Source organism: Odontesthes bonariensis, chromosome 8, assembly GCF_027942865.1.
Source record: "Odontesthes bonariensis isolate fOdoBon6 chromosome 8, fOdoBon6.hap1, whole genome shotgun sequence".
NCBI classification, from domain to species: Eukaryota; Metazoa; Chordata; class Actinopteri; order Atheriniformes; family Atherinopsidae; genus Odontesthes; species Odontesthes bonariensis.
The window spans coordinates 12,910,777-12,936,417 of NC_134513.1; the positions used below are offsets into that span (position 1 = coordinate 12,910,777).

At 40.0% G+C, this 25,641-nt stretch overlaps 3 protein-coding genes across 3 annotated transcripts; 1 reads left to right on the forward strand and 2 right to left on the reverse strand.

The window, feature by feature from the left end:
* The first annotated feature begins 427 nt into the window (after positions 1–427).
* klhdc10 (kelch domain containing 10) lies at positions 428–7,280 on the forward strand. The gene is made up of 9 exons (XM_075471758.1): positions 428–661; positions 2,108–2,329; positions 2,472–2,626; positions 2,828–2,976; positions 3,084–3,168; positions 3,509–3,575; positions 3,656–3,703; positions 3,828–3,967; positions 5,887–7,280. The coding sequence occupies exons 1-9, from the start codon at positions 571–573 to the stop codon at positions 6,094–6,096; spliced, it is 1,167 nt and encodes a 388-aa protein (XP_075327873.1). The 5' UTR covers positions 428–570; the 3' UTR covers positions 6,097–7,280.
* A 945-nt stretch (positions 7,281–8,225) lies between these two features.
* Positions 8,226–14,958, reverse strand: cax1 (cation/H+ exchanger protein 1). Its single transcript, XM_075472606.1, has 20 exons — positions 14,895–14,958; positions 13,793–13,969; positions 13,504–13,634; positions 12,936–13,044; positions 12,686–12,802; positions 12,534–12,595; positions 12,242–12,421; positions 11,976–12,161; positions 11,695–11,794; positions 11,466–11,607; positions 11,167–11,350; positions 10,977–11,076; positions 10,755–10,873; positions 10,440–10,477; positions 10,085–10,335; positions 9,448–9,581; positions 9,252–9,346; positions 8,985–9,063; positions 8,549–8,657; positions 8,226–8,375 (listed from the first exon to the last, which is right to left on the reverse strand). The coding sequence occupies exons 1-20, from the start codon at positions 14,956–14,958 to the stop codon at positions 8,302–8,304; spliced, it is 2,451 nt and encodes an 816-aa protein (XP_075328721.1). The 3' UTR covers positions 8,226–8,301.
* Positions 14,959–15,348: 390 nt separating this feature from the next.
* smo (smoothened, frizzled class receptor) lies at positions 15,349–24,959 on the reverse strand. The gene is made up of 12 exons (XM_075471759.1): positions 24,146–24,959; positions 22,216–22,415; positions 21,711–21,920; positions 21,248–21,420; positions 20,931–21,150; positions 20,691–20,814; positions 20,447–20,539; positions 19,927–20,035; positions 19,247–19,432; positions 18,824–18,972; positions 18,144–18,278; positions 15,349–17,834 (listed from the first exon to the last, which is right to left on the reverse strand). Exons 1-12 carry the CDS (start codon positions 24,405–24,407, stop codon positions 17,212–17,214), a joined length of 2,484 nt encoding a protein of 827 aa, XP_075327874.1. The 5' UTR covers positions 24,408–24,959; the 3' UTR covers positions 15,349–17,211.
* Positions 24,960–25,641: the final 682 nt, after the last annotated feature.

Below are 25,641 nucleotides of genomic sequence, written 5' to 3' on the forward strand. Positions count from 1 at the left end.
TCTATTATTTTTTCCTGCACATTTGAACGATATCAATGTCCGTTTACATTTTAGATGATTTAATTCAATTTCCTTTATTTCAGACACATTTATGCCAAAGCAAGCATTGCCAGTCATCAGTCAAATTATCCAAAACTGAGAGCATATCAGTCATAAAGAAAGAAAAAAATAGTAGAAATGTTCCTGAAAAGTACACATGTCCTTAATTCATTCTGTTAATTCATTTTTGAGAATTTTAACACAGCCCATAGAGCGGTTCACAATTATTCTGGTCCTGGGAGGTCCCAATACAGTTGAACTAGGGTAAAAATGACTAAATAAATGAATACATACAAACAAACAAACTTATGTTATGAAGACAAACTTACACACTGTGTTCCGCCCAACTGTGATGACGCAACGTCCCATTGGGAATTCTTGTGATTGGTCAAATGTGTTTCCGGGGGGGGGGGTACAATTTGTGAATGGCTTCAAACCTGCCTGAAATGTGAAATGGTTAATCGGCGCTTTAACAGTCGTTGTTTTCTTTCGACGTGACACCAATAGGACTGGATAGTAAAGTGGGAAAAGATGTCGGACGCGGACGGTGTTCACAGTTTAGACCAGCTGAATAGATTCGAGAGACTGACAGGCAGGCCGCCGCACGGAGTGACGTTAGCAGGTTGGTCAACAACATTAGCAAGTCAAGCTAGCGACGCTCTGTTTTAACTTTATCAGTTACTACGTTCAGATATCCTTGTTTTTTTTCACACCAGCTGCTTCACTCGGGATGTCGCTTTTGCATGTTTGGAGTTTAAACGTTTTTACGCTGCTTTACATTCAGGCTAGCAAACAACCCGTAGCTCTCCTTCGTTATCTGTTGACATTTTGTTAACAATAATTTATGCTAACATGTTATGAGCTCGAGATGGCAAACGCCGGTTATACTCCCGTTTTTTTTTTATTTTTTAGCTGTGCAGCTGTACAACTAAATGAGCTGACATCCCATTGGATACCAAGCTGACAAGAGAAACATACTTCATACTAGTCTACATTTTGTAAATGTGTCAATGTTAATGTCTATTGCTGATCTGGACTGTTGCTCGTCTCTGAAGTCTTGCATCCTGGTTAAATGAAGACTGAATAGTGACAAAATCATTCTTTCATATTAGTCCTTCCATCATGTAATGTATGGCTTTGATAGGTTCAAGATCAAATCCACAAATACGGCTCTTTACTTGTTCATGTGTGCTCTTTGTGCTTGAGGTTGTGCTGCTTTTCTAATATCAAACTACTTTAAGTGTGGTCGCTTAAAGTGCGCAAGCACTGCTTGCATAGTTCTCAAGAAAAGGTAGGCCTGCTTGCTAGTTCTACACAACTTAGATGTCTTAGATGATTGTGTTGTGGTGAATCATTAGGTCAGACCCTAGGTCTTTTTTGGTGTGTCACAGATATGGGCTTACAGAAGGCAAGGTCAGTCATCGCATGTAACCAAGTAGCCTATAGAACACAGTCCAACTCTGCTCTGTCTGGCTGACGTTGACACACTGCAACAAAAATATGACCTAAATCGCTGACAGTCATCTTATATATTTACAGAACATATTTTTTTTAACTCAGCAGGTACCACAATCTTATCTATGGAAGATGCATTTATTCTTGCTTGCCACTGGTCTGATAATCTGATTTGTCTCAATTTGTTTTAATACAAATTCATGTCTCACTTGTGTGAAGAGTAGTAATTTTGAGAAGTATGATATAAGCTTTTGATGTAAATAGTATAATTTAATTCAATGTGCATCACATTGACGATACTGCGTACAGTATAATTTAGGGGTTCAACTTACTATAGCATCTTTTTAGCTTATTGTCTTGAACCAGGTGCATTATGTTAAGATGGGTGTGACGCATTACGAGCTACAACCATGACAGGATTTTAGCAAGATATATGATTAATTATATTATGTTTTGCTGGTCTTAAATAGAATTCTTGCTTACTTGTATTAGTCTTTTATGCTTGCCAAATGGTTTTTGTCCATCTCATCAGTCCTAATTTTAATATCTGCGTCGTATATCTGTCAGCATGTCATTCTCTCCTCCTTCTCAAGCTTTGTTCCTGCCTTTCCAGGTCATCGATTTCCCCCCGCCCGCAGTGGACATCGCTGTGTCGCTGACAACACTAACCTTTATGTGTTTGGAGGTTACAACCCTGACTATGATGAGTCAGGAGGCTCAGAGAATGAAGACTATCCACTGTTCAGGGAGCTTTGGAGGTACCACTTTGCCACAGGCTGCTGGCAGCAGATCCAAACAGAAGGGTACATGCCAACGGAGCTGGCATCTATGTCAGGTTAGGACAGTATATATTGAAAGCTTTAATACTTATTCCTGCACTTCATTTGTATTTCATGCTAAAAAAAAAAAAAAAAATTTTTTTTTTGTTAAAATGAATGCCTGGAATTTGAGTTTGGTATGTTTTGGGTTTTTTTCAGCTGTTTTGCACGGAAACAACCTCCTGGTGTTTGGTGGCACTGGGATCCCTTTCGGTGAAAATAACGGCAACGATGTTCACGTTTGTAATGTGAAGTACAAGCGATGGTCACTGCTCAACTGTCGTGGGAAGAAGCCCAACAGAATCTATGGCCAGGTATCCATGGAAATCCATCCTTGGGACTTCTTTGCATTAAAAAAAAAAAGAAAAAGAAAAATCTAGTAAATGTCGGTTGTCTGATTTCATATACCTTTTCTGATCCCTGTTGTAATGAAAGATGTAATATTGGCATTCACATTCACTGCAACAAACTTTTATTTAATAGAGGTTCAACCTATCCTGTCTTTCCTCTTCCAGGCGATGGTCATTATAAACGGCTTCCTGTATGTTTTTGGAGGGACAACAGGTTACATTTACAGCACAGACTTGCACAGGCTGGACCTGACCTCCAGGGAATGGATTCACCTCAAGCCCAACAACCCCCCTGATGACCTTCCTGAGGAAAGGTACAGTATTGCAACTCACAAATGGGAAACAAGTAGCTAGATATGCTGGGTGTCTTTTCTGTTTCTTAACTCTCCTTGACTTGGCTTGCTTTTCATGTGTGTCACAGATATAGGCATGAAATAGCACATGACGGACAGAGGATCTACATTCTGGGAGGAGGAACATCTTGGACTTCTTATCCTCTGGATAAGGTACTTTACCTCTATTGAGTCTGGTTTGTTTTTCCTACATACTACGGGAGCTTAACATTTCAATGGGAACAAAGCAGTTCTACACTGCTGACAATCCATATACAGCAAATATTCTCTCTACCCAAGTGGCTGGAATTAAATACGTCTATTCTGTAGTTCTACACATGAAGAGCTTGACTACTGTGTCGTCAATGCTAAAGTTAAAAGCTTATGTGTAAGAATTGTTGCACAGTGTTTTAATCATGCTTTTTCAAAAGCAAATGTTTCTTGACAAGCCAAAAAACATCTTAATCAACATTAAAAGCTGCTATTTTGACACTTTTTAATAATCTCTTAATAGATACACGCCTACAATCTGGAAACCAATTCTTGGGAGGAGATTACAACAAAACCTCATGAAAAAATAGGTCTGTATCCTCTGCGTTATCATCATGTAAACCTGCTTCGACCTCTTTGCACGCTATTCTAACATTGCTGCTTTCGACAGGGTATCCTGCTCCTCGACGGTGCCATAGCTGTGTGCAAATACATAACGGTGAGAGAATACTGCTACGTGCTCATTATCACGACATGGAAATGTGTTCCATGTTTTTTCTTTTATCTTTCTAATTCGGTCTCACATATATCTAGGCCCTGAACTTGATTTTTCTATGTTTTAGATGTATTTATCTGCGGAGGCTACAACGGCGAACTGATATTGGCGGATTTGTGGAAGATCAACCTGCACACTTTCCAGTGGAGCAGACTACCAGCAGTGATGCCTGAGCCAGCCTACTTTCACTGTGCTGCTGTTACCCCAGTAAGGACAAAACACTTTTCCAGAGCTGCTGATGTTAAGTGTAAAATAGCAACATGAATACGGGCACAAGTTGCCTGTGAGGTGTAAACATATGTTTAAGATTTGTACACAGTTGGCCCCACTGGCCAGAATTCAGAAGCACATAAAGTAGCGGCGAAATTGCCGGCACGACAAAATTAGGTCATTCTGTATTCTGACAATGCTGAGGAAAGGCGCTTCAGTGCTTCTTGTATTATCTCCTTTAGCATAGGTAACACAATGGAGGGGAGATAATATGATCTCACAATATTCAAAGTGATGCTCCATTATTTGCATAGTCTCACAAATTTGGATTTAGGAAGGTAAAAAATGAGGCCAGGAGGGGTAATGTGAGGGACTAGAGGCAAGAATATGACCTCAATGGCTTTTTCTTTCTTCTTTATGTTTTTAAACTTTAAACGATCCCTGGGTTGTCCACATTTGTGTGACCTGCATGAAACAACATGGTAAGAGCGCACAGGGCGATGTGTTTAATGCGCTTTTTGTAGTCCATCGTTGTAGCTTCACCACTGCAAAACCCATATCTCAGCCTAGTTGGAGTGTGGTCTGATTATCATTGTAGTGAAACTGTGTTTTCCCCACGTCCTTATGAATTCCTCTTGCCATCTTTCCTTGACCTCATTCCTTTCCATCAAAGATTAAAGCAATACAATGTAACTTCTCAAAAAGCCCATTATGGAGCTCCCCCTACAGGCTTGGAGGTAATGTATGGTTACACTGTCGTAAATACAACACCCTTTCGCTGTCACGTTTCACGTTTGTTGACGAACCGGCAATGAGGCAGAAGGTGCAAGCTATGTTGACCGAGAAGGTAAGAGTAATCAAATGTACCTGGGAGCTGAGAGGGGTCTATTTGTTTTTGCGGTAGGTGTGCCAGAAAGCAAGTCGAAGTACTTCCACTCAGCTCCCGGGCCGCTCCAGCAAAGTTACATAGCGCAGTTATTCCAACTCAGACCCCCGAAGGGCATAGGAGACAGGCCAATCGTCATATTAAAACTCATTCTAGCTGCACAAATTTTTTTCAAGCTGTTATTTTAAGGTAGAAATGTTACATAGTATTGCTTTAAGGTACAGTCTTTCGAAATAGACATAGTGGGCCAAATATACCCCAGTGCTCTCCTTAACAGCTCAATAGATATCAGTTAGTTTAATCTGGTTTTGTGACTGATCATTTAACTTTTTGCCCTATTTTTTTTTTTAGACACAACTTCCCCACACTAAATGAACTGCGCTCGTTGTTGTGCATTTACGTAAAGATGATCAACAGTAGGTTGGACAAATGACCGTTTTGAATAACTTTCACAACATGTGTTCATCAGTGCTGCTGTTATGCTAAGTGGTTCATTTAAGTGAGAGAGATGACTAAAATTAACAGCATATGCTGAGCAATTTCCTTCATTTAAGCCAACATAATGTGTTCAACGGGAAGCCTGCAACCTCATGTTTTATCAACTATGAAGAAAAAGGGCTGTCTTCAGCCAGGGAAAGTCCTCCTCTGTCACAACTCTACATTATCAAAGTTATTGAAAGAAAAAGCAGGAATTATTTCCAATAAAGATCATGATAAATAAATAACTAATCCCAGTAATTGGTCAAAAGGTGTGACTGGCAGGTTGTATTCTTGTTGAAAAAGAGTTCCAATGATAAGGTTGAAATTTTTAACAAATATTTTCTGCTATATTGGCGTCAACGTCTGCAAAATTTCAATGCTTTGATCTAATCTGCGCCATGCTTGTATCACACTGAATATATGTATAAATCAGTCCTTACCAGCAACCAGTGATGATGACTGTGGTGAAGCTCAGGCTTTGTTAGTGTTTGCCGGAACTTTAAGCAGTATTGGAACTGAGCGTCTTCCTTTTCTTTCACATTGTCTCCAGGCTGGCTGCATGTACATCCACGGTGGAGTTGTGAACATTCATGAGAACAAGAGAACTGGTTCACTGTTCAAGATTTGGCTTATTGTGCCCAGCCTGTTGGAGCTATGCTGGGAGAAGCTCCTCAAGGCCTTTCCGCACCTGACTTCTCTCCCCAACATGCAGCTGCTAAACATGGGGCTCACGCAGGAGCTCATTGAACGACTGAAATAAGCACAGGCAGCACGGACGGAAGGGCTGGGCCGGACAGCGAGGAGATGAGGTCAAACACGGCACAGAATGAAATTCACGGCAGGTTTAGGGATAAAAATCCATCCCTCCCCCTGCTTGACGTAGCCCCGCCTTAAAACCAAAAACAATGGGATGCCTTTTTTTATGTTCTGTGAAAATTATTTTGTAGCCACGGTGATTACGATGAATACACCTGGAATGTTTTATGGATTTTACTTGACCCCGCAGCGTTCGGATTTCTGGCAGTCTTCTTCAAACTGACAGCTGGGAAGAGCTTATTCTGCCATGTCAAGAAGTCTTACATGGTCTCTTTTTTTTCTTTTTTCTTTTCTTTTGGTAAATCTGCATCCTCTGGTAATTTTATGAATTCAGTGCGAAGGGAGAATGCATGTATATTTATTTAAAGGACTGAATCTCTCTTTCTGAAGGGATGTTCTCATGAACTGATATTGCTGTTTGCACATTTTGTGTCCCATGTATGTAGGCATTTACATGTTAATAGATTCTACACGCAGGAGTGACCACAGCAATTATTTTCCTGTCTAAAAAGGGTGCCAATGTTTTTTTTCCCCCACATTTTAATCGATTCATCACAGTCGTACCGACACTGTCATTTTTTTTTTTTGCTCTCCAGAAGACACTTTCCGTGCAGCTTCCTCGGAATGGTATGAAAATCAACACTAGAGACTTGAAAGATGTGCAAATTAAGTAGTTAGTCACAGTGATGGTCATGTGTGGGATTCCCATTCTGGAAATTATTCTTGTAATCAAACACAGATGCTGTCTCTGCATGGATTGGGAAAAATGTAAAAAGCTTCAACTAAAATGCAAGCTTTAAAAATAGCGTGTTGTGTAATTTGTGTTAAATTGGCTAAAACATACAGTGTTCCCTTCACTCAAACATCCTTTATTGCCATGAAAATGCTGGTTTTAGCTACTAAATGTCTGGATCCTGCCATTGTCTTTTTTTTTTTTTTTTTAACAGGTTAGTCTGGAGAATCATCAGCATAAAAGATAGATTTCAACACAACTATTTATTTCCTTATTGTGTACGCTTACAGCCTTCATTTCTAAACCAAGCCACGCTACACATCACTGTGATTCTGGTGCTCTTCAACTTTCTCTTTAAATGCTTTTTATTTGAATAAAGACCTCTTTTACTCCTTCTGTTGATGATGGTGGTTTTATGCCGGAAGTTGCTTCAGTAGCATGCTCATCCTAACATTTGTTTGTACTGCAGTGCCTTTTTCAAACTTGTAAAAGAGATTCGGCCAGGATAAGCAGCATAAGATCTTTGCATGTACAGACAAATTTCTTAGTTTGACATGAAATGAAATATTTTAATGACTGAAAGAAAATAAAAAAAGAATCAGTAATTTCAAATGATTGCTAAATGTGGTGTTTAAGGCGTTGTGTTCTCTTCCAATTGATAACCAGGTGAGTAATTTGTAAAATTGGGTCTTGAAAGCACTCTGTTTGCATTCTTAATCTTTAATTGATGCCAAATAATTTTGCAACTTGTGAGTATGATTGAGGAATAAAAGTTGAGATTTTTGGTAAGGTTGTGTAGTTTCCAGATGGAATGCCAAATGCATAAATGACCCCAAACCTCTTTACTTCTCCCCTTTGCAATCAAAATCACTTGGTGCATGATGTCGTAACCTGATTTATTTTTTTTGTTTTTAAGGCAACATCTTTTCTTTGGGACATGATTTTACAGGTAACCTCTGAAATGCTGTACAGTAGGCTTGTATAAAATGTGTTGAGTTCTGTCAATAAAAGTGTTGAATAAATAGCCACGTCCCTAATTTCCTTTGCTTGATTAATCAGTATTATGAGTGAAAGAATCAAAACCCAGTTTGTCTTGATGTGGCATTTCATTTAAGCTATTCTACATGAGAACGCGCATAAGATCCGTGTAGCAACCTGCACATATTGTTCCTGTCGTGCTAAACGTTCCAAAATGACAATAAAAAGGCTGTTTTATGAATTTATACATTTATTCTTCATATCAATAACATATTACAATTAACAAAACCACAAATCACTTTTTTTAAATTTTTTTTTTTAAATTCGACTAAATAATTTGCCATACAAAACACTACACAGCATCTAACACCAACAACTTCAAGTATACAGTAGGTGGTGGAAAAATTTAGGAAATTCTGCCTTTTCTCGGCAAATGGATTAACATGAGCGTGGAGAGGGAGCAAAGAAATAAACAGCCAAAAGTATAAGGTAAACCACCACGAGGGCTGTGCCTGCAGAGAAAACAGAATGGATTATAATCTAGATTATATTTCAACATCATTCATTGAAACAGAGTGTCAGCCAGAAAATTTAAATTCTACTCGATTCTTTGGGAGCACAAATATGGTCTTCATGGACACTGCGGCAAAGTGAGCGTGTCTATTTCTAATTTGAAGAAACGTACCCTGAAAGTAGTCACATTTTCCATCCATGAAGATGTAGTTGACCAGAATGACACTAAAGATGCTGGCCCAGAGATGAATATCACTGAACACAAGTACAAAACCAACATCCTGAAAATATAAAAAGATTGTTAAGTCACCGTGGAAAACATGGGCCATTTATTCATTTGCCAGGGACCATGCAGAAAAACCACCTCATACAAAAGGAGATGCTCTGTATCAGACTGAGCTTCAAACTCAAGTCTCAGGGCAGGTGTACACAGCTCAAGACACTGTAAATACACATATCCAAGCTACTAAATATGAATATATGATCCCACAAACAAGTGGAAATCTTTTTCACTCAAACTCCCCCATTTATTTAGAAGACTATCCCATCAGCATAGAAATGCATTCTACCATTGCAACACTAATAAAAACTGACCAAAACTGACTTACATAGAATGCATTGAAGAGGATGAGCAGAGGAATCTGAATCATGCAGACCTGCACAGCAATGCAGCTGCCCACTTCAAGGCTGAAACAGGACATTTATACAAGTTAAAAACAACAGGCCACACTTCTTTAACATGGCCCAGTCAGACTTTGGTGAAAGACCTTTCCTATTCTGTTTAAATACAGTGCATTTTTGTCCTTTCTTCTACTATTCAGCATAACGAAAAGGGTTCTGTAATGTTAAGCAACACTAATGAAAAGCAGTCAAACCTCAGGCTGATATTATTTTGCAGTGCAAACTGGATCCCATTAACAATCTCAGGAAGCTCTGGCACCATGGCCAACACTGTGACACCTATGAAGTACTGCAAGACATTTCAACAAAAACACAATGGTTTTAATCATTTTGTGAACCAATCTTTCATTCAACTTAGAATCAGACGTTAAATTCATGCATTTCGAGTACCTGAGAAATGGAGGAATGGGTCAGTATGGGCTCGATGTTCTCAGTGCAAAGGTCAGCACAGCACGCCATCAGCACTGTGGCAACAATCAGCACTGCAAGAGCCCTCCAGCGGGACCAGTGTACAACATGATGACCTGTTGGTTAGACATCCTGTGAGCTCAAGTTAGTTAAATATTTAGGACCCATTTCCCCATGAAGGGCAGAAAAAGCTTATGCATTCTTGAAAAATAATGTTGCGTAAGCTCCTTTCTTTTATCAACTAAAACATTCATATGGGCAGTTTAATTTTTTTTCTAGTTAAAATGTAGTGTAACGATGCCTTGACTTTAAAAAACAAAGCTCATTTTTAATATACTGTATATTTGCAGCACAGTTTATATGTACTTCTTTTAAAAGAAAGAATAATCACGGTTCGTGTTTTTCCTCAGTTGCCGAAGCTTATTAAACAAAACTCTGTCCATTTAGAGTCAAAATGCAAATTTTCTCTGGCACTCAAGTCCTTCACACTCGCTTCTTTTACAGTTTTGACATGCACAGCTGCAACTTTACCGCACTTGCGTTAGTCACATGCACATAGTTGTTAATGTGGCATGCTCCTCTACCCAAAAGACTGAAGAACTGCATGCACACCACACACCTGCTGCAACGTGGCTTTGGGCAATAATGCTGGCATTAATACACACGTTGGTGCGTGGTAGACGGTCAGTGGTGACCTCACCAGTGGGGTTGCAGGTGCTGGTACCTTCATGTGTGTACTGCCCGTGCACATGGCCTCTGTGGCAATCACTGATATGGATATCATAGATGTGGGAATGGGTCTTCAGGGTGAAGATGAGGCCGATCAGGTACGAAGCAGGCAGCAGGACAGAAATAGTGTACACTAAAGGCCTAGAAAACATTTTAAATTCATAATTAATCAAAACACTGATGAGTTGACAATTTGGAAAATGAAGAGCAGAATTCAAATATATATTTGTAGCATCTCGACTTACTCAATACGAGACAGAATCAGATGTGGGTCAGTTTGAGTCTGTTGGGAAGAAAAGATGGGTGATGCCTCATGTTGAAAAACAAAAACCAATACACATGATGAAAGCATGTCAAATAAGACTGAAAACAATACATGTTCCTATATAAAATATTAGGAACTTCCATTAAATGTATGGAAGCAGCAAATGAAATGTGTTTCCATCAAAGCAATGACGCACAAAGAATGTACAATGGAGCCACATTGCTACAACGCCCCAACTGAAACTAGAAAAAGGGTAATTAGATTTGTAGCTTATCGGTTAGATAAAGACACCCACCGTGTCGTAGTGACAGTCCCTGCAGATGAAGGGCACACTACCATTGCCGGGAATATTAGAGCAGCTTTCACACACCAGATTACCAAACGTCTTTGAGAAGAGAGTGGGTGCAAACACGCCTAAGGACAAGATGCACCACTGGGGTCATTTTTAGAATTGATAAAATTAAACCTGTTGTAAGATTACGATTGAAAAATGTTTATGTGCAGGTGCCATCATTACCTCCAACAGAGATGAAAAGCAAAGACGAGCTCACTCCGGCTGAGCGACTGTTAAAATGCTGCTCGCTGTGTTTAATACCCCCAATTGTCATACAAATACCCTGGGCAGTAGACAAACAAAACACAAAGAGGTTTTTGAAGAGGATTGGACATCTGTAAAATTTTAAAATCGGCTCCTCTGTTAAACTCACAGGTATGAACAGTATACACCCCAGCAGGGTCCCAGTAAGAGCAGATTTGACAATCTCTTCATAACATTTGGTGTCAGCGCGATGCCCCCGCAGCAACGCCGTGATGTAGAATGTCATCTCTGTGATGGAGCCAAAGGTCGCATTCACCACCGCACCCACTGCAAAGTTGCTCTGTGCTGAAATACTGTAGGGAGGATGTGCAATATTGAGGAAGGTTTCGGAAACAAACTTTCAGTGCAGTGCTTAGGAATCGTGTGCATTGAGTATGCTTTAAAACTGACAAAATGCAAACACTTTACCTGGCTATTCCCATGCCAATGTAGTAGGACAGGGGAATAATGGAGGTGAGCGCAATGGCAAACATGCTCTCTGCACTGAAGTGATTATGCTCACGGTCAGTATAGCCTATAATTAAAGTGACAAATACCAAGGGTAGCAGGTCTGCAGGGAACAGACTTAAGGAAAACAAAAAGACAGAAAAGTTAAAAGGAATTTCATCCTTCACTTAAAACAACCTCAAAAGGATACTGAGAGCAAAGATGTTGATTCCTTGGACAGTGAATTTGTAGTAATACACATTGAAAGCTTGGTAACAGCACAAGATGACTCTGGTGTCACACACTTGAGTCTGCAAAAGAGAGCATGCGGTGAACTAAAGTTTTTAAGATTTAGCAAACACCCAGGTAAAAAAATATCAAGCCAATACCGATAGTTTGATATTGGTGAAAGTTATTTAGTTGATGGTGCTAAAGAAAGAAAAAACATTGACAACCCCCCCCCCCCAAAAAAAACAAAAACTTCTTCATTACTTTTTCCACTTTGTGGATCTGAACGTTCTCTGGTGCCATGAGGAGGACAGTAGTGAGGATGCGACTGTTCATTTTTGCCACCGGGATGGTGAAGACTGGCAGCCATGAGAGCACGCATGCAAGGGAGTGGACCACAGCCAGGACAGGAAAACCCAGTACCAGCCAAATGTAAGTGCTAAATCGACACTGCAGACACACACCAGGAATCATGAATACGTTTCAATCAGTTGTTCACCAAGTGATTAAAATCACTTCAGATTTCTTACCCAGTGATTTGAGTTTTTTCTGGGTGGTAGAGTTGGGACAGGTAACTCAGTGGGGAGAGTGGAAGACAACAGGAGGGGTGCACAGTCCTTATCCCCGACAGGATCCTCACTGTCCCTCTCTTGAGGTATGATGTCACAGTTTGTCGGCTTCACAGCGGATCTACTGATGACATCACGAGCCTGAAAATTTTGAATGATCATAAAATATGTTACTCTTTATGACAGTTTCCCATGAAGATGACTAACAATTCCTCATCATAACTGTAAAGACTGGACCCTTGCATCATATTACCTTCCCTATTGACTTCCCAAATGGCCAGATAAAGTACCAAGCCAGCTTTAAACAAATCTTTCCTATAAGACACAACAACAAATTAGCATGATGTTCAACATGTTCGGGAAAATAAAATCATCTGAAAGGTGCAGCTAGTTGTTCATACATACCATAAGGGGCCCCGAAAATGGTTAGAAACATCAAAGGACAAATAATGATGTAGATCAATGAGATCCACCATCCAAATAATAATACATAAACTATGTTCCCGATGGTGATAACTGAACCTGGAGGAATGGAGACATAATCAAAACAAGTTACTGCTTCATGCAATAACGCAATATTTACATATGAGAATCAAGGTCCTATCAAGCAGAATTAAAGAGGAGAAAAGGGGGGAAAAAAATGGGTAAAAAGGACCTTCTTGAGGCTTAACAACACTAAGGTCAGTGTACAGTTCTTTTATGATCTCTGATCTGTCTTCAATTGGTCTCTCGGTTACGTTGCCCTTCCACTTCCTGAAGCCAAACTGGAAAATAAAAGTGCGACATTAGGATTTTACACATCTTTACCACGACAACAATAGATATGTATAGTAAGTAGTCAACATCCAGGGAGAGTCAGATGAGGGTGAAAAGCAGATAGACTTCAGTGTCCTCCATTTCAGCCACATATAAATTAAATCTTTAGATTTCCGTTGCTGAGACGTCTCTTTTCAGTCAAATCCAAATGAGCAGATCTTTTCTGGTTGCCTACATTAAAAGGGCAGCTGACTTAACACTTTTTCCCTTCCAGTCATTCAGTTACCTTCCATGCGGAGCAAGTACGCTCCCAGAAGGGAGAGCATCGCATTTTGACAAACATCAAGTTTATAAAGAAGGGTGCTACTTTTTACAGCTGCCTCATAGGCCTTTTTTTCTCTAATTAAGCTGGAAAAAGTGGAGACTGACTGGCTGCAGAAGAGTATTTGGGAGTTAAATTGGCACACCTTGTAGTTGTTGGCCTCCCTGTGTGCTTCCACCTCGTTCTCAACTCTGATTGTGGTCTTTGAGGTGCCCTCATGCCATCCCTCCTCTCCACACCTTGATGAAGTGGACCGGGATGAAGAGCCATGTGCTCCTGCGCAGATCACAGGTGTGAGAAAAATTATTCCAGGAAAGACTATTTTCAGTTCACTTCTGTCTGCATTTCAGAGTCTTAAACACTTGTTCATTTATAGACATGCCAGGTCAGACCAAAACTTTAAAATCAAGATAGGCTTATATAGCTTTCATCACCTCTGTGGACAGCAAGGAAACATTTTGGGGTGTAGTGGCAGAAATGGTGTGCAGAGGCATCCGAGGACGGTGGCGTCACTGCGCCTAGCTCTGGATGCTGGGGCCCGACACACAGCCTTTCAGACTGGCTCTGTAGCCTTGGAAACTGGTGATGCTGCTCAGGATCAAAACAGTTCTCTGAATGAGGAAATACGAAGAGCAGAGTTGAGGGTTCAAAGGAAGAGAAGTACATTTGGTATGTGGAGGGTGACTGACACCCAGGACTAATGCCCTCCTGTGGAAATGTGTGTGACTAACAAAACCCTCATGAGAGTCATGCAGTGTCCCCTGCATGCTGTCAACTACGGTCTGCCAAAACCGATCACATTATCAATGCATTGCAACACAGAGATAACAATTCTATACACTGGTCTGAAATTAAAAACAGAAGCATGCTGGTTATACTGAATATGGTCATGAACTTTTTTTATATTCATGCTTGAGATGTCCAGTCAAAGCTGATGATATAGTAAAGTATGTGCATTTGGAAATAAGCGTATGGAAATAAGTCAGACATTAATTCTAAACAGAAAACACATGATTATAGTTGCCAGATAGCCCTTAACTATTGTTAGAAATATTGTTTATATCCTACAAATGAATGGCTCACAACCGTGTGTTGCTATCAGATGAAAAAATACAATTCAAATTAAATTAAAATAAGGAACTAATACAGTCCATTACTTGAGTCAAACCTTCCTCTGTCAGCACCCAAGTAGCATTAAGTGAGAAAAAAAAATGGATAAACACATATTAAACAGGCGCCATTTAAATATATGAACAGTGCTAATCTGTGCGAACATGAACAAAAACAGCGCTTTAAAATTGCTCTTCTGTGATTTAAAAGACTTCTGGTGATCTTAGAAATCAGGCTGAAAGCCCCGCGGGTGTCTTAACCCCAGAAAAGTTTACATTTTAGCTCTGAGAGGATAAAACCATGGAAGCGCAGGTGGTATTAATGAGCACGCTGAAGACAAAACAAGAAAAAAAATGCAAAAGTAAAAGACACATTTCCAGAGTCGGTCCTTACTGAATGAGATAAAACTCGGTAACTTAGTCTCACCAGAATCAACCACTGATCTTTTGCGCAAACTCTCTGCATCTCCCGCTGCCAGTGTATGGGACATTTTCTGGTTTCCCCCCACAGGCGCTGCTCCTACAGCATCATGAGCTCGCCGAGGCTTCTCCTCCGTCTTTATTTGTCTCACGAGAGAAAGCCAACTGAGAGGGGTGGAGTAGCGAGGGCTGGAGGTTAAATTAATTCAATTCAACTTCTTTACGTGTGTAATCCTTTTGTTTTAAAGTTTATTTCATATAATTGAATCAATATGTTGTGTAAAAAACAATGTTTTGTTTGCTTTATGAATACATTTGCTTTTTTTATTTGATAAAACATTAACAGTTTGGAAAACGGTAGCTTTAGCGCCCCTAGTGGGTAAATAGCGACACGGCAATACAATCCAACAGGAAGTGTTGCCGCAATCGTGCGACAATCTGGCAAAACAACAACACAAAAATGTGTGATTACTTTTATTTACATGAAAGGAAAATCAAACAAAAAAACACAGCTGCACAGTAAAAGTGACAGTATTTTTTTTTTCCACAGTTGGGAGACAAGCAACATGGTAGATCTTTTGACAGCACACAAGAAAAGAGAATTACTTTTTTAAGGCATAAAAAGTCATCTTCATTTAATATCTTAATAGTCCTTAAACATATGGTTTTACGGTGGACATAAGCTATGCAATATTTTTGACCAAACTTTCCAGAGTGTGGAAGCGAATAACATAAATAATTATCTCGTACACAAATCTGACACAAATTAGCTAGACTTATTTGACAAGAAAGCAATATAACACGGTTTACTTCAGTCTTATTTCTCTGCAGTGAGTGTAAATTGATATGACAACATAATGACATCAGGATTACAGCACAAATACAGTGACAGATTTATTTGAACAAAGCAGTTGACTCTTCCCTTTTTATTTACCAACTCTGCAAAGAAATGTCACAATTTGTTCATTTCTAAAAAAAAAAAAACATTGTTAAATTTTTATACAGTTACAGTTAAACAATCTATATACAGCACTCACTTTAAGACAAGAAAAGTGAAAGATTTGGGGGTAAGTATGACTTCTAAGCCTACTGTGATACAGAAAAATACACAATCCAAAAGCTTCTCTTTTTTTTTTTAACTGGACTGAAGAAGACAGACACACATGAAGCCCAGTTTAGTCTGAGTATTTACAACAAGATCAGAGATAGGACATCTAAAGAAATAGCCCCTTTTTTTAAGCATGTAAAAGAAGGAAAAGAAGAAAAATTCAGTTTGATGCAACATTACTGCTAAGCAAAAAATAAAGAGCTGATTTATTGCACCAGGCAGCAGAGAGAATAGAAATGGCTAGCATGTATGTATACTTTAGCACAATAACTTCTAAAGTATACAGGAGCAGATCAGTCAAATTGAGTTAGTATTTATTTGTACTTCAGTTTAAAACTGAAGTAAATAAACCCAGTGTGGAGATGTGGAACTAAAATTATGTTATACAAACTTAACTATACTTTCTCGCAACTGTCAGTCCAACTACTTTGTGATTATTTCTGTGATTTTAATACTAAAAGGTACTTATGATTAGTACCTAAACTTAACTGTTGATAAACACAAGTAATTAGTGACACATTTTGGGACAGGAGAAAGATAAAGTTTTAAAATAATTATATTATAATGCAAGAGAAGCCTCTGGCTGGCAGTGACTCTTTCTTTCTGCACAGTAATTTGTTAAGAGACTGCTTTCTCTTTGGAAAGTTGAAATACAAATGCTAATGTCAAGAATATGACTGATTATAAAATTGCTTTCTAAAAGGACCAAAATCCCCATATGTCCTCTCTGTAAACATCAGGAGCCAGTTGATTGGGTTCAAAAGCACAGGGTCAAGACAGAGCCCGCTGTGTCACTGTGCTGTGAGCAGCAGGTTTCAGCTGACGCCACTTGTTAAATGTGTTGAGCTTCCAGGATAAAGATATCTGTGTTGTTTCAAGCCATGCACAGTTTAGCTGCCTCATCTGTTTTTGTCATCATGGAGTTGCCTTTGAAATTTTACTGGATACACAATTGTGGTAAAAGTACAACATAGAGGTATAAAAAAATATTTTTTCATTAACTTATTCACAACATATCTTTTTTTTTCATTTCATCCCTTACATTTTTCTTAAAAATAAAAAACAATGAAAATGACAAGAAGTGAAAAACTGACCAGCTTCATCTCATCTTGACGCCATCGGGAATTCGGTGCACTTTAGTAAAAATCCGTGAAAGTATCCAGCACTTCGACTAGCTTACTGCGTGCACCATAAACAGTATGTTGGAGTAATTGTTTTAGAAGTCTGAATCTGCATCCATAAGCTCCGCCTCCATTAAATTGGTCCTGGAGTGGATGGGTCCATAGCCGGTCCTTCGTCCTGCTGGTACCCGAGCCACGTGAGCCATTCTCTCTGACAGCCCGTCAGTGAGAGCCATCTCTCCAGGGTAGAGTGAAGACCCAGGGGGCTGCCAGCTGGAGGCTGAGGGGCGGCAGCGTGGCCCGAGACCCAGATCCACTGGGTGATCGACACGGGTTAGGGGGTTGGAGTGCAGGCTGTTGCTATACCTGTTCTGGCTGCTATTGCAATGCATGTAGGGACACCTCTCTTCGCAGGACAGACGGCGTGAGGGTGGGAAGTCTGGGTAAGACCCTGGCAGGACTTCTTCCTCAATATTTTGAGGCTGCCTGTGCTGTTCACGCAGATTAGCAACCAGGCTTGGGTTGCAAGGAAGTTTGGGTAGCCGGGGGACTGAACTGCGGCCAAACTCACGCTGGCGATACATCTGGTGATCCACCACCTCCTCGACTGGACGCACCTCCTTTCTCCTCTTCTTCTTCTTCTTTTTCCTCTTTATCATCTCAGGTGAAATTTCAGCCTCCACCATCCACAGCCTGTTTCTCTCCTCTGGAGGTGGCACTGTTAAGAAATACCATTAAAAAATTAACCAGAACAGTGAAAAGATAAAATCTGAAATAAAGACGTGAAATGAGCTAAAATGACATGAAGGAAATGAGTGATGACAGAACAGGTGACTTTAAATGTTCTGCACAATCATTGCAGCGAGTTAGTCAGAGTCATGACTTTTTCATTTCATCTCAAGGCACACAAGAGCGTGACATTACACTGTCTTTAATTGGTTTATTGTACACGAATGGAGGCAAGCAAAAGCAGCTTTTTAAACATGACTTCTATGTAAATAGGGCTCATACGGCCACAAAATCTCACCTGGTGTACCAGTGGGAGTGACAGAAATGTCCTGAGGCAGGATGGCGCCTCGCCTGGCCACCATCTTGGTCACATGCTGAGCCCATGCGGATGACATGTCATTAGATGGCTCGATTAGGTCAAAATTGATTCCGGCTATAACAAAGAGAAGACAGTTCACAGTTTCAATTTAGTGTTGAATACTTTTGACTGCTCTCTCTGAGGGCCTCAATGATACTAAGACACAATAGCCTAAATAAGCATGGTAGCCACAGCAGCCTCACAGGTTACATGAATACTCTGAAAGACTAAACTGAATAAATCTCAGTCAGAACAGCTTTGTATCAAAGTCACTGCTTCCTCTAACAAAACAAAAAAAAAAACTATTAAAATACATAAAACAAAGTATGTTTCTATGTCTATGGGGCTGAATAGGTACCTTCATAAAGCTAATATGTATACAGTTATCATATTAACATGAGTGATCACCACTAAACAAACATTCCAAAAAGACATTTACAGTTGCACTCATTTGCCACAAGATGGAGGTGTCCAAACCAGAAATGGCTATCACTGTTCCATGTCAGCGATCAGTGTAACATTCAAGCTAACTTTCTTACCTCATGATACATTATGAGTTCAACCCCACTTAGAAGTAGTGATCACAATTATTTCTGGTGATTTTTCTTCTACATACTCACCCACTGGTCCATCATGGGATACAGTGTGCATGCTAAAGGACAGCTCCTTCTCCGGATCCTTATGGAGCTCCTTCCTCAGCGCAAATGCCTTTGCAATCATCTTGCTCTTCTTTATCCTCTTGGGTTCATTGTCACTGCGGCCAATGATCCTGGGGAAAGGAACAAAGGGCTCTCACCACTGCTAACAGCTGCAGATATGCTGAATGTTCAGGGATACGAGAGTTTTTCTGCCAGCATTTTATGATGGTGATCAGCACCCATCCACCAATAACAAGGCTAGGTTAAATTACCCTATGCAAAATCACACATTTACTTCCAGCAGCTAGACTTTTAAACTAAAATGTACAAGCAGGAGTCCCACAAAGCAAAGAACTGTACATTTTACTTTGAACAATGTATCAGTTTTACTTGATGCCTGCTTACTTGCACCATGTGCGTTTCCAGATGAGAATGGTGGCCTTAGTCCAGACCCAGGTGCTCATCGCGATTCCAGTCCCAAACATGGAGAAAAGGTTAATCTTCTCCACCATCAGGCTGGGACGGTTCTTAATGGTGCATTCTGGGATGGGCTTGTTGGTCTGGGAGGCAATTGTAACGTTGGCTTCACACCTGTTGGAAATATCGCAGAGATGATCAGTCCATAATTTAAACAGGCTGCACGTGCCACATGACTGAGAGGCATTCAACTACTTGGCCTGTAGTATAAGAAAGCCATTTAGGCGTTAGGGTGGGAGAAGGTGGTTTACATTTTTGAGGTTCAATTAATTCCAGTCCAGCCAGAGTCAACACTGTGGAGAAACAGGGCCTCATTCACTTGATGTACGCTGAGCTGTTAGGCAGCGGTTTGGTGTCTCAGCAGCATCAGTTTGAAAATTTCTTGTGTGATTGGATGAAAGTGGTGAACCTGAAGAGCACTGAATTCTAAAGTTGTTTTGGAGTAAGCAGGTGTAAATCACCTTACTCTGCTTTGTAGCAGCAAAAATAAACAGACTAATAGTCAGAAGAGTGGGCTTGAGATAAAATTGTTCTAATGGCTTGTTTTTCTGTACACAAACATTAAGACTAAATCTATCTGAGGCTCAGATAAGATCATGGAAACTTACAGCACATATTCTCTGAAGCTCCTCTCCCACTCGGCCTGGTTAAAGAAGTCATAAAAGTGGCAGCCAAAGGTGATGAAAACAAAGCCAAAGGCGAGGAATCCGAATATACCTAATATCAGGAGGCAAAACAACACATTGCATTTGAGAAATTAGACGCTTCCTCCAAAATTATTGCAGGACTGTGAAAGATTACAGTAGTAAAAGAGTAAAGGTGTTGTAATAAATATTATATTATTTTTCTTCCTAATTTTCCTCTTTTCAAAGAAATAACCAAGATATATGAACTCAAGGAGACAAAACACATTCTGTGCATTTGCCTCAGTAAACAGGAAACTCAAGGGTGGTCATATCATATGGTGCCATTAGTGGTGTTTACATTCTTTGTTCATTTTGCCAACTGCTACAGGCAAAACATTTGATTTAAATGACAAACAGTCGAGCCCATGTTTCGACTCTGATGTCAGAAAAGACACGGGCACATAGCGAGAAAAGGAACTGGAAAACAGGTGACAGAACTTACCAAGTCTCAGCATTGTCTCGTTGATCTTGCTGGCTGCTTTTTCACTTAACAGTCCTGGGTGGTTACTCTTGATGGAAAATAACGTCATAACACCTTGAAAAAAAAAGAAATGTACTAAGTTCAGTGCACACTTTGACAGGAAACTTCTCTGATATTATATTAAATAAGCTATATTTTGATACAAGTCTAAATTTGTGCAATTTGAGTTCAGTGAACTGTGTTGCTGATAGAAGTGTGAACTTACCCCGAATGAGGAAGTAGCCACCTACAACCAGCACCACTCCAATGGGTGCCAGCACAAACCCAGCGCGGTACCTGTAGTTCTTGTAGCCGACAAAACAAATGCCACTTACTGAGTCCCCATCCACCTTTGGAGCACCAGATATAAGAGACATCACAGAAGAGGCAAAGTGATCAGTGTCAGTGGGTGAGGCATCTTTTTTAAATCTCAAAGTATGGGATATTTCAACAGCTTCATTCACACCTCAGCAATAGCTAAGATGGCCACAGTAAGGACAAAGGGGATGGACCAGGTAACCATGTGGAAGTAGGAGGTTCGACCGGACAGAGGTTGGTGAGTTGTACCCAGGGCTTTGAAGGACGTGTGCCAGGCATAAGTCAGCATGACAAACCAAATCACACCTGACATCAGAGAGTAGTAGACGATAATGAAGATCGTGACACATGACAGCGTTTCTGAGGACCTGCAGAGAACAAAGCAACAAAAGAGGCGACCGGTTATGATTTCATGCTCTCTCTCTGTTGATGTTACCAAACACAAGACTGAGGCTCAACGCTTACGAAGGCTCCCCGAGTCGCATAGTGTTGTCACTCTTGCACACAATCTCTTTGCGTGCTCCGTCCAGAAACTGTGCCAGCCAGCCGATACTGCCCACAAAGAAGCAGGCATTGATATAGAAGAGAATGACGGCCGGGTACCGGTTGGAGTTTTTCCAGTCAGCAAGAAACGTGGCCTTAAAAAAATTGACATGTGGATAATGTTAATACTGTGCATGAGCATGATCATATCAGTCAAGAAAAGGGCAAATTGTCTGTAAAGACCAACGCCCTTTCACTTCTTTTTAACTGACACCTATCAGTACTACATTTTCATTCCAGTGCCTATGCTTTATGTACCAATCAAGTTTTAGAAAGACTGTCTCAGTAGTTTTTGCTTAGTATGAATGACAAACGAGACCAATCACACAGTTTGTCCTTGGCTCTTATATTAGTGGCGGTATTTTGGGTGTTCTGTATATCTCACCAGGGTGAAGAAGGTGCAGAGGAGGGTAATGGTGCCAAAGTAAGCGATGTAGGCGTGCATGTCACTGTGCTCCTCTTCAGTGAATAAAGGGTTGTCACACTGGATACCACAACCCTCCACGTCTTTGTACCAACTGGACTGAATGTCCGTCTTCACCAGAGGTGCTTCACATTGGCCCGACGTGTTGAACTTCAACTTCTGCACCTCATTCTGCACACAGAAGACACAAAGTAAGTGAATTCTAAGCTTGTGGACAGTAACGCATCATTTATATAAAAAATGTTTTGAAAGCCCACCTTGCTGAAAGTTACTAAAGGAGGCAATTTCAGTTTTAAACTAGAACCAGCAAGTTTTTTGGTGTTTGAAAGAAATTTTACTTTGAGGGAGAAGGACATTATCTAAAATTCATTCAACCTAACGGGCTAAGATTTGTCCAAGATCTTGGTGGAAACAGACAAAGTAAAGACAAGATTCTCCTCAGACGTAAACAAACAGTGAAGCATACCGAACAGCCCACAGGGAATTTTTCACATTTGAGGAAGTTGGGCCAGCCTCTCTCCTGATCGACGATGCTACATGGCCGACGTGTCGCCTGACACAAGCTCTGGCCGGGCAGCTCAACTCGGCCATTCTCACATTTGGGCATGTAGATGGCGCAGAGCAACGGCTGGATGACAGACCAACAGCGAGGAGCATTCCGCAAACCTAAGACATAAAAACAGTATTAAAACACACGTTGACATAATGGCTTTAACCTTACAGACACTAGATAAATGTATAACAAGAATAATCAAAATATTTTTTACCAGGTAGAAGTATCAATTTTAAAAAACCTAGAGGGCGCAAACACACAAATACATAAAAACGGAAAATATGTAAGACAAGAAAATGGATCCGCTGGTTTAATAATAAATGAGCTAGTTGCTTCATCGTAACTGATGTTCTTCAAAAGCGATCTGCATATTAACTGATGATAAGAACAACGTTTAGTGACCTCCATATTTCTGGACAGCTGCCATTTTCTTTTTTAAGATCATTTAAAGAAGAGTTTTATCCATTTAGCTTAATTTTTTTGTGGATTCATAAAGATCCCTGTTGTGATACATCAGGATCTGATTCAGTCGAAGGCCGACCACAGTGATGGAGAAACTTTTCACATCCTTCATTAACGTTAAAGTACACAATAAGATTACATTATTAGAAGTTCTGCATTGAGGAAGTAATTTGTCTGTACTTTAAAAAGTATGAAGAATGGTCATGGAACTTAAAAGTACAAGATACAGAAAACAATCCCATTATATACCAATTCATTACATTATAATTAGCCATGAATGAAAGTAAAAGCAGGCCTTTCCACTTACAGGCTGGGGTGGGCTCATTTAGAACTATTCTGTATCCACGTGAAACCAATAACTTTGTCATTAAATCAATTGATTAATTATGACTTTAAATGACTGACTTTTTATGGTTTGGAAAAACAGTGACAAATGCAGGAATGAGTGTCATAAACAATGAAGACAGTGAACAGAAATCCATCAGCTGGCTAAAAGATCCATCATCTAATCACATGGATGTAGGAGGATTTTAGTGAAGGTTTAAATTCATATCCAAATTTGTTGTGTTTTGTGGCCTAAAATCTTCATTTAGAAGCAACCAAGGACTAATATACCCCCCACTTAGTGAAACATGAGAAAGTGACATAAGAGAAAAACAGAAATTTAAAAAAATCTAATTCAAGAGTGGTTATTTTCCCCTCTTAGATGTTGATCACTCCAAATAAATTAAATTAGACTCCTGTGAGCATCTGTGAAGCTGTAACCTGCGTCTGGCAGGTTAATAATGAGGTCTAACCAATGTGAGAGTCTTCTTGCAGAATATCTAAAAACCTTATATCAACGGAGACCTGTATTGTTTCCTCTCTTGCACCTTTAAATGATCCCTTTTGTTGCATTTATTGGCTTTTAACCCTTCACTTCCTGAGGCTCTCTTCGAATATCTGCTCCCCTTAGTACTTGAGATCACATCACAGGCCATTAGCACACCAATTATCCCCTTGTTACACTAGAACGGTGCACAATTAAACACCATAATATGTAAATTTGATTAATCTGTTCATATAGTTTTCTTTATTTGGTGAACAGATTGAACCTTTTTGCATTTTATATTGTAAAAATATCATTTTTTTCTTATACCAGTTCTGTAGTGCGATAATTCTAAGAAATAAAGAAATATGTATATATTACTATCTTATTATCTTCTTTAACCTGCATGTAAATCGTGATCATGTTAATAATAATTAAGTTGGGGGGTTACAGGACAGGGCCTTGCTTCTGTTGTAGGGATTTGGTCATCATAACCCCTTCTTTCCAAGAGTTAGAGGCTATAAAATGTGACACAGCATCCTCAGATCTTTTCCTTATCCCATCAAATCTTACCAGACCACATGGCAAGCTTCTCAAAAGCCTCTTCTTGGGTGCTGGAGTCTTCGGCCAGTATCAGAGAAGTGTGTGTATACGGCAACGGCGATCCCAAACATGTGTTGTATTTAAGTGCTTCACAAGTTGTGGTTTTCTTGCAGTTATCATCAAAGATCGTCCCGTTTGGAGGAAACATCGCCCCGCTGTCCGAGAGCCAAGCAGCCCAGACGCAAAGCATCCCGTAAAATCCAACAATGGGGCTCCAACCCTCGGAAGACATCTTGAGGGGGAGATTCAGCTGTGTAAAAGAAAATTACTGTGTTCTTAAAGCCTCAGTGATTAAATTTCTCACGAATCCAGGAATGGATGTTTTCTTCATTGGATTCAGAATAAGTTTCCAAGCGCGGCATGTTTAGGTAAAGTTGGAGGACGCTTAGAAGTTTTCTCGCAGTGCTCCCAAACTTATTTTCATTCTACACTTCACGACCGATCCCTGCATGATCGTTCTGAAATCCCTCATTATCCACACAGCAACCGCCTCGAAAAGTGTCCTCAGGTAGAGAAAAGGCGGATGACAAACGTAAAACCATATAAAGTACTCATTTGAAGAGTTTAGGCAGGGAGAAAGTTGCAGCTCGCTTCGCCCTCCCCCCACTTCCAAAAAAACTTGAAAAAGTCTGGATCTCTGTAATAGGATCTCTGGCTCACATGCACCACCCCTTCTTCACATTTTTTTTTATACAAGCAGGAAAATAAGATGAGCGACGATCCTCTATCTGTGTACATGTCCCATGTAGTGATTTTCCTCCTGGTGAATGGTCGCTGAATGTTTTTGTGTTCATGTGAGTTGCTGCTGGATGTCTGATTGTTTTTTGTCTTTGGTATGCACATGGTGGGGGAGAGCCAGAGCAACAAAACCTCCCTTCCCATCCCCCCTCTGCAAGTGGAAGAATGTGCCTTATGGCAGAGCTTCTCAAAGTTTCTCATCTCAAGACCCCCTAAAAACAACACAGAGTCATTTTTAATATCTAGTTCACACTGAATGGTGCACCTGAATGATCTTGCTCTGCAGTAGAAGAATGTTAAGATTAAATGTTTGCATCTGTATGCACCCATAAGAAACTCAGGTGGCCCTGAGAAGCAATTCCCAGAGGGGTCTATAAAAGGCATATAAATAGCATGACCACATCTAGGCCCTAAACTTGTGCCTAAAATGAAGATGTAGCTGTGCTGCAACCTTCATTTAGTCAATTGAAGGTTTTTCATAATATGTAAGTAAAGATTTTAAATGAAAAAAAATAATGGCTATATGGGCTATATATAAACCAAAAATTAAAACATTGTATACCACTCAGTATAGTGAACAATTTGTGAGAAATTCTTAAGTGGATTTGCTAATGTCCAGACAATTTTTATCCTGTTGAGGGGGCCACCTCTAATTGAACCTCATCTTTCGTTTACATGGCTCGATATTGGTCAAGATGGCTTTTATAAGATTCAGAATTCATAGCTGA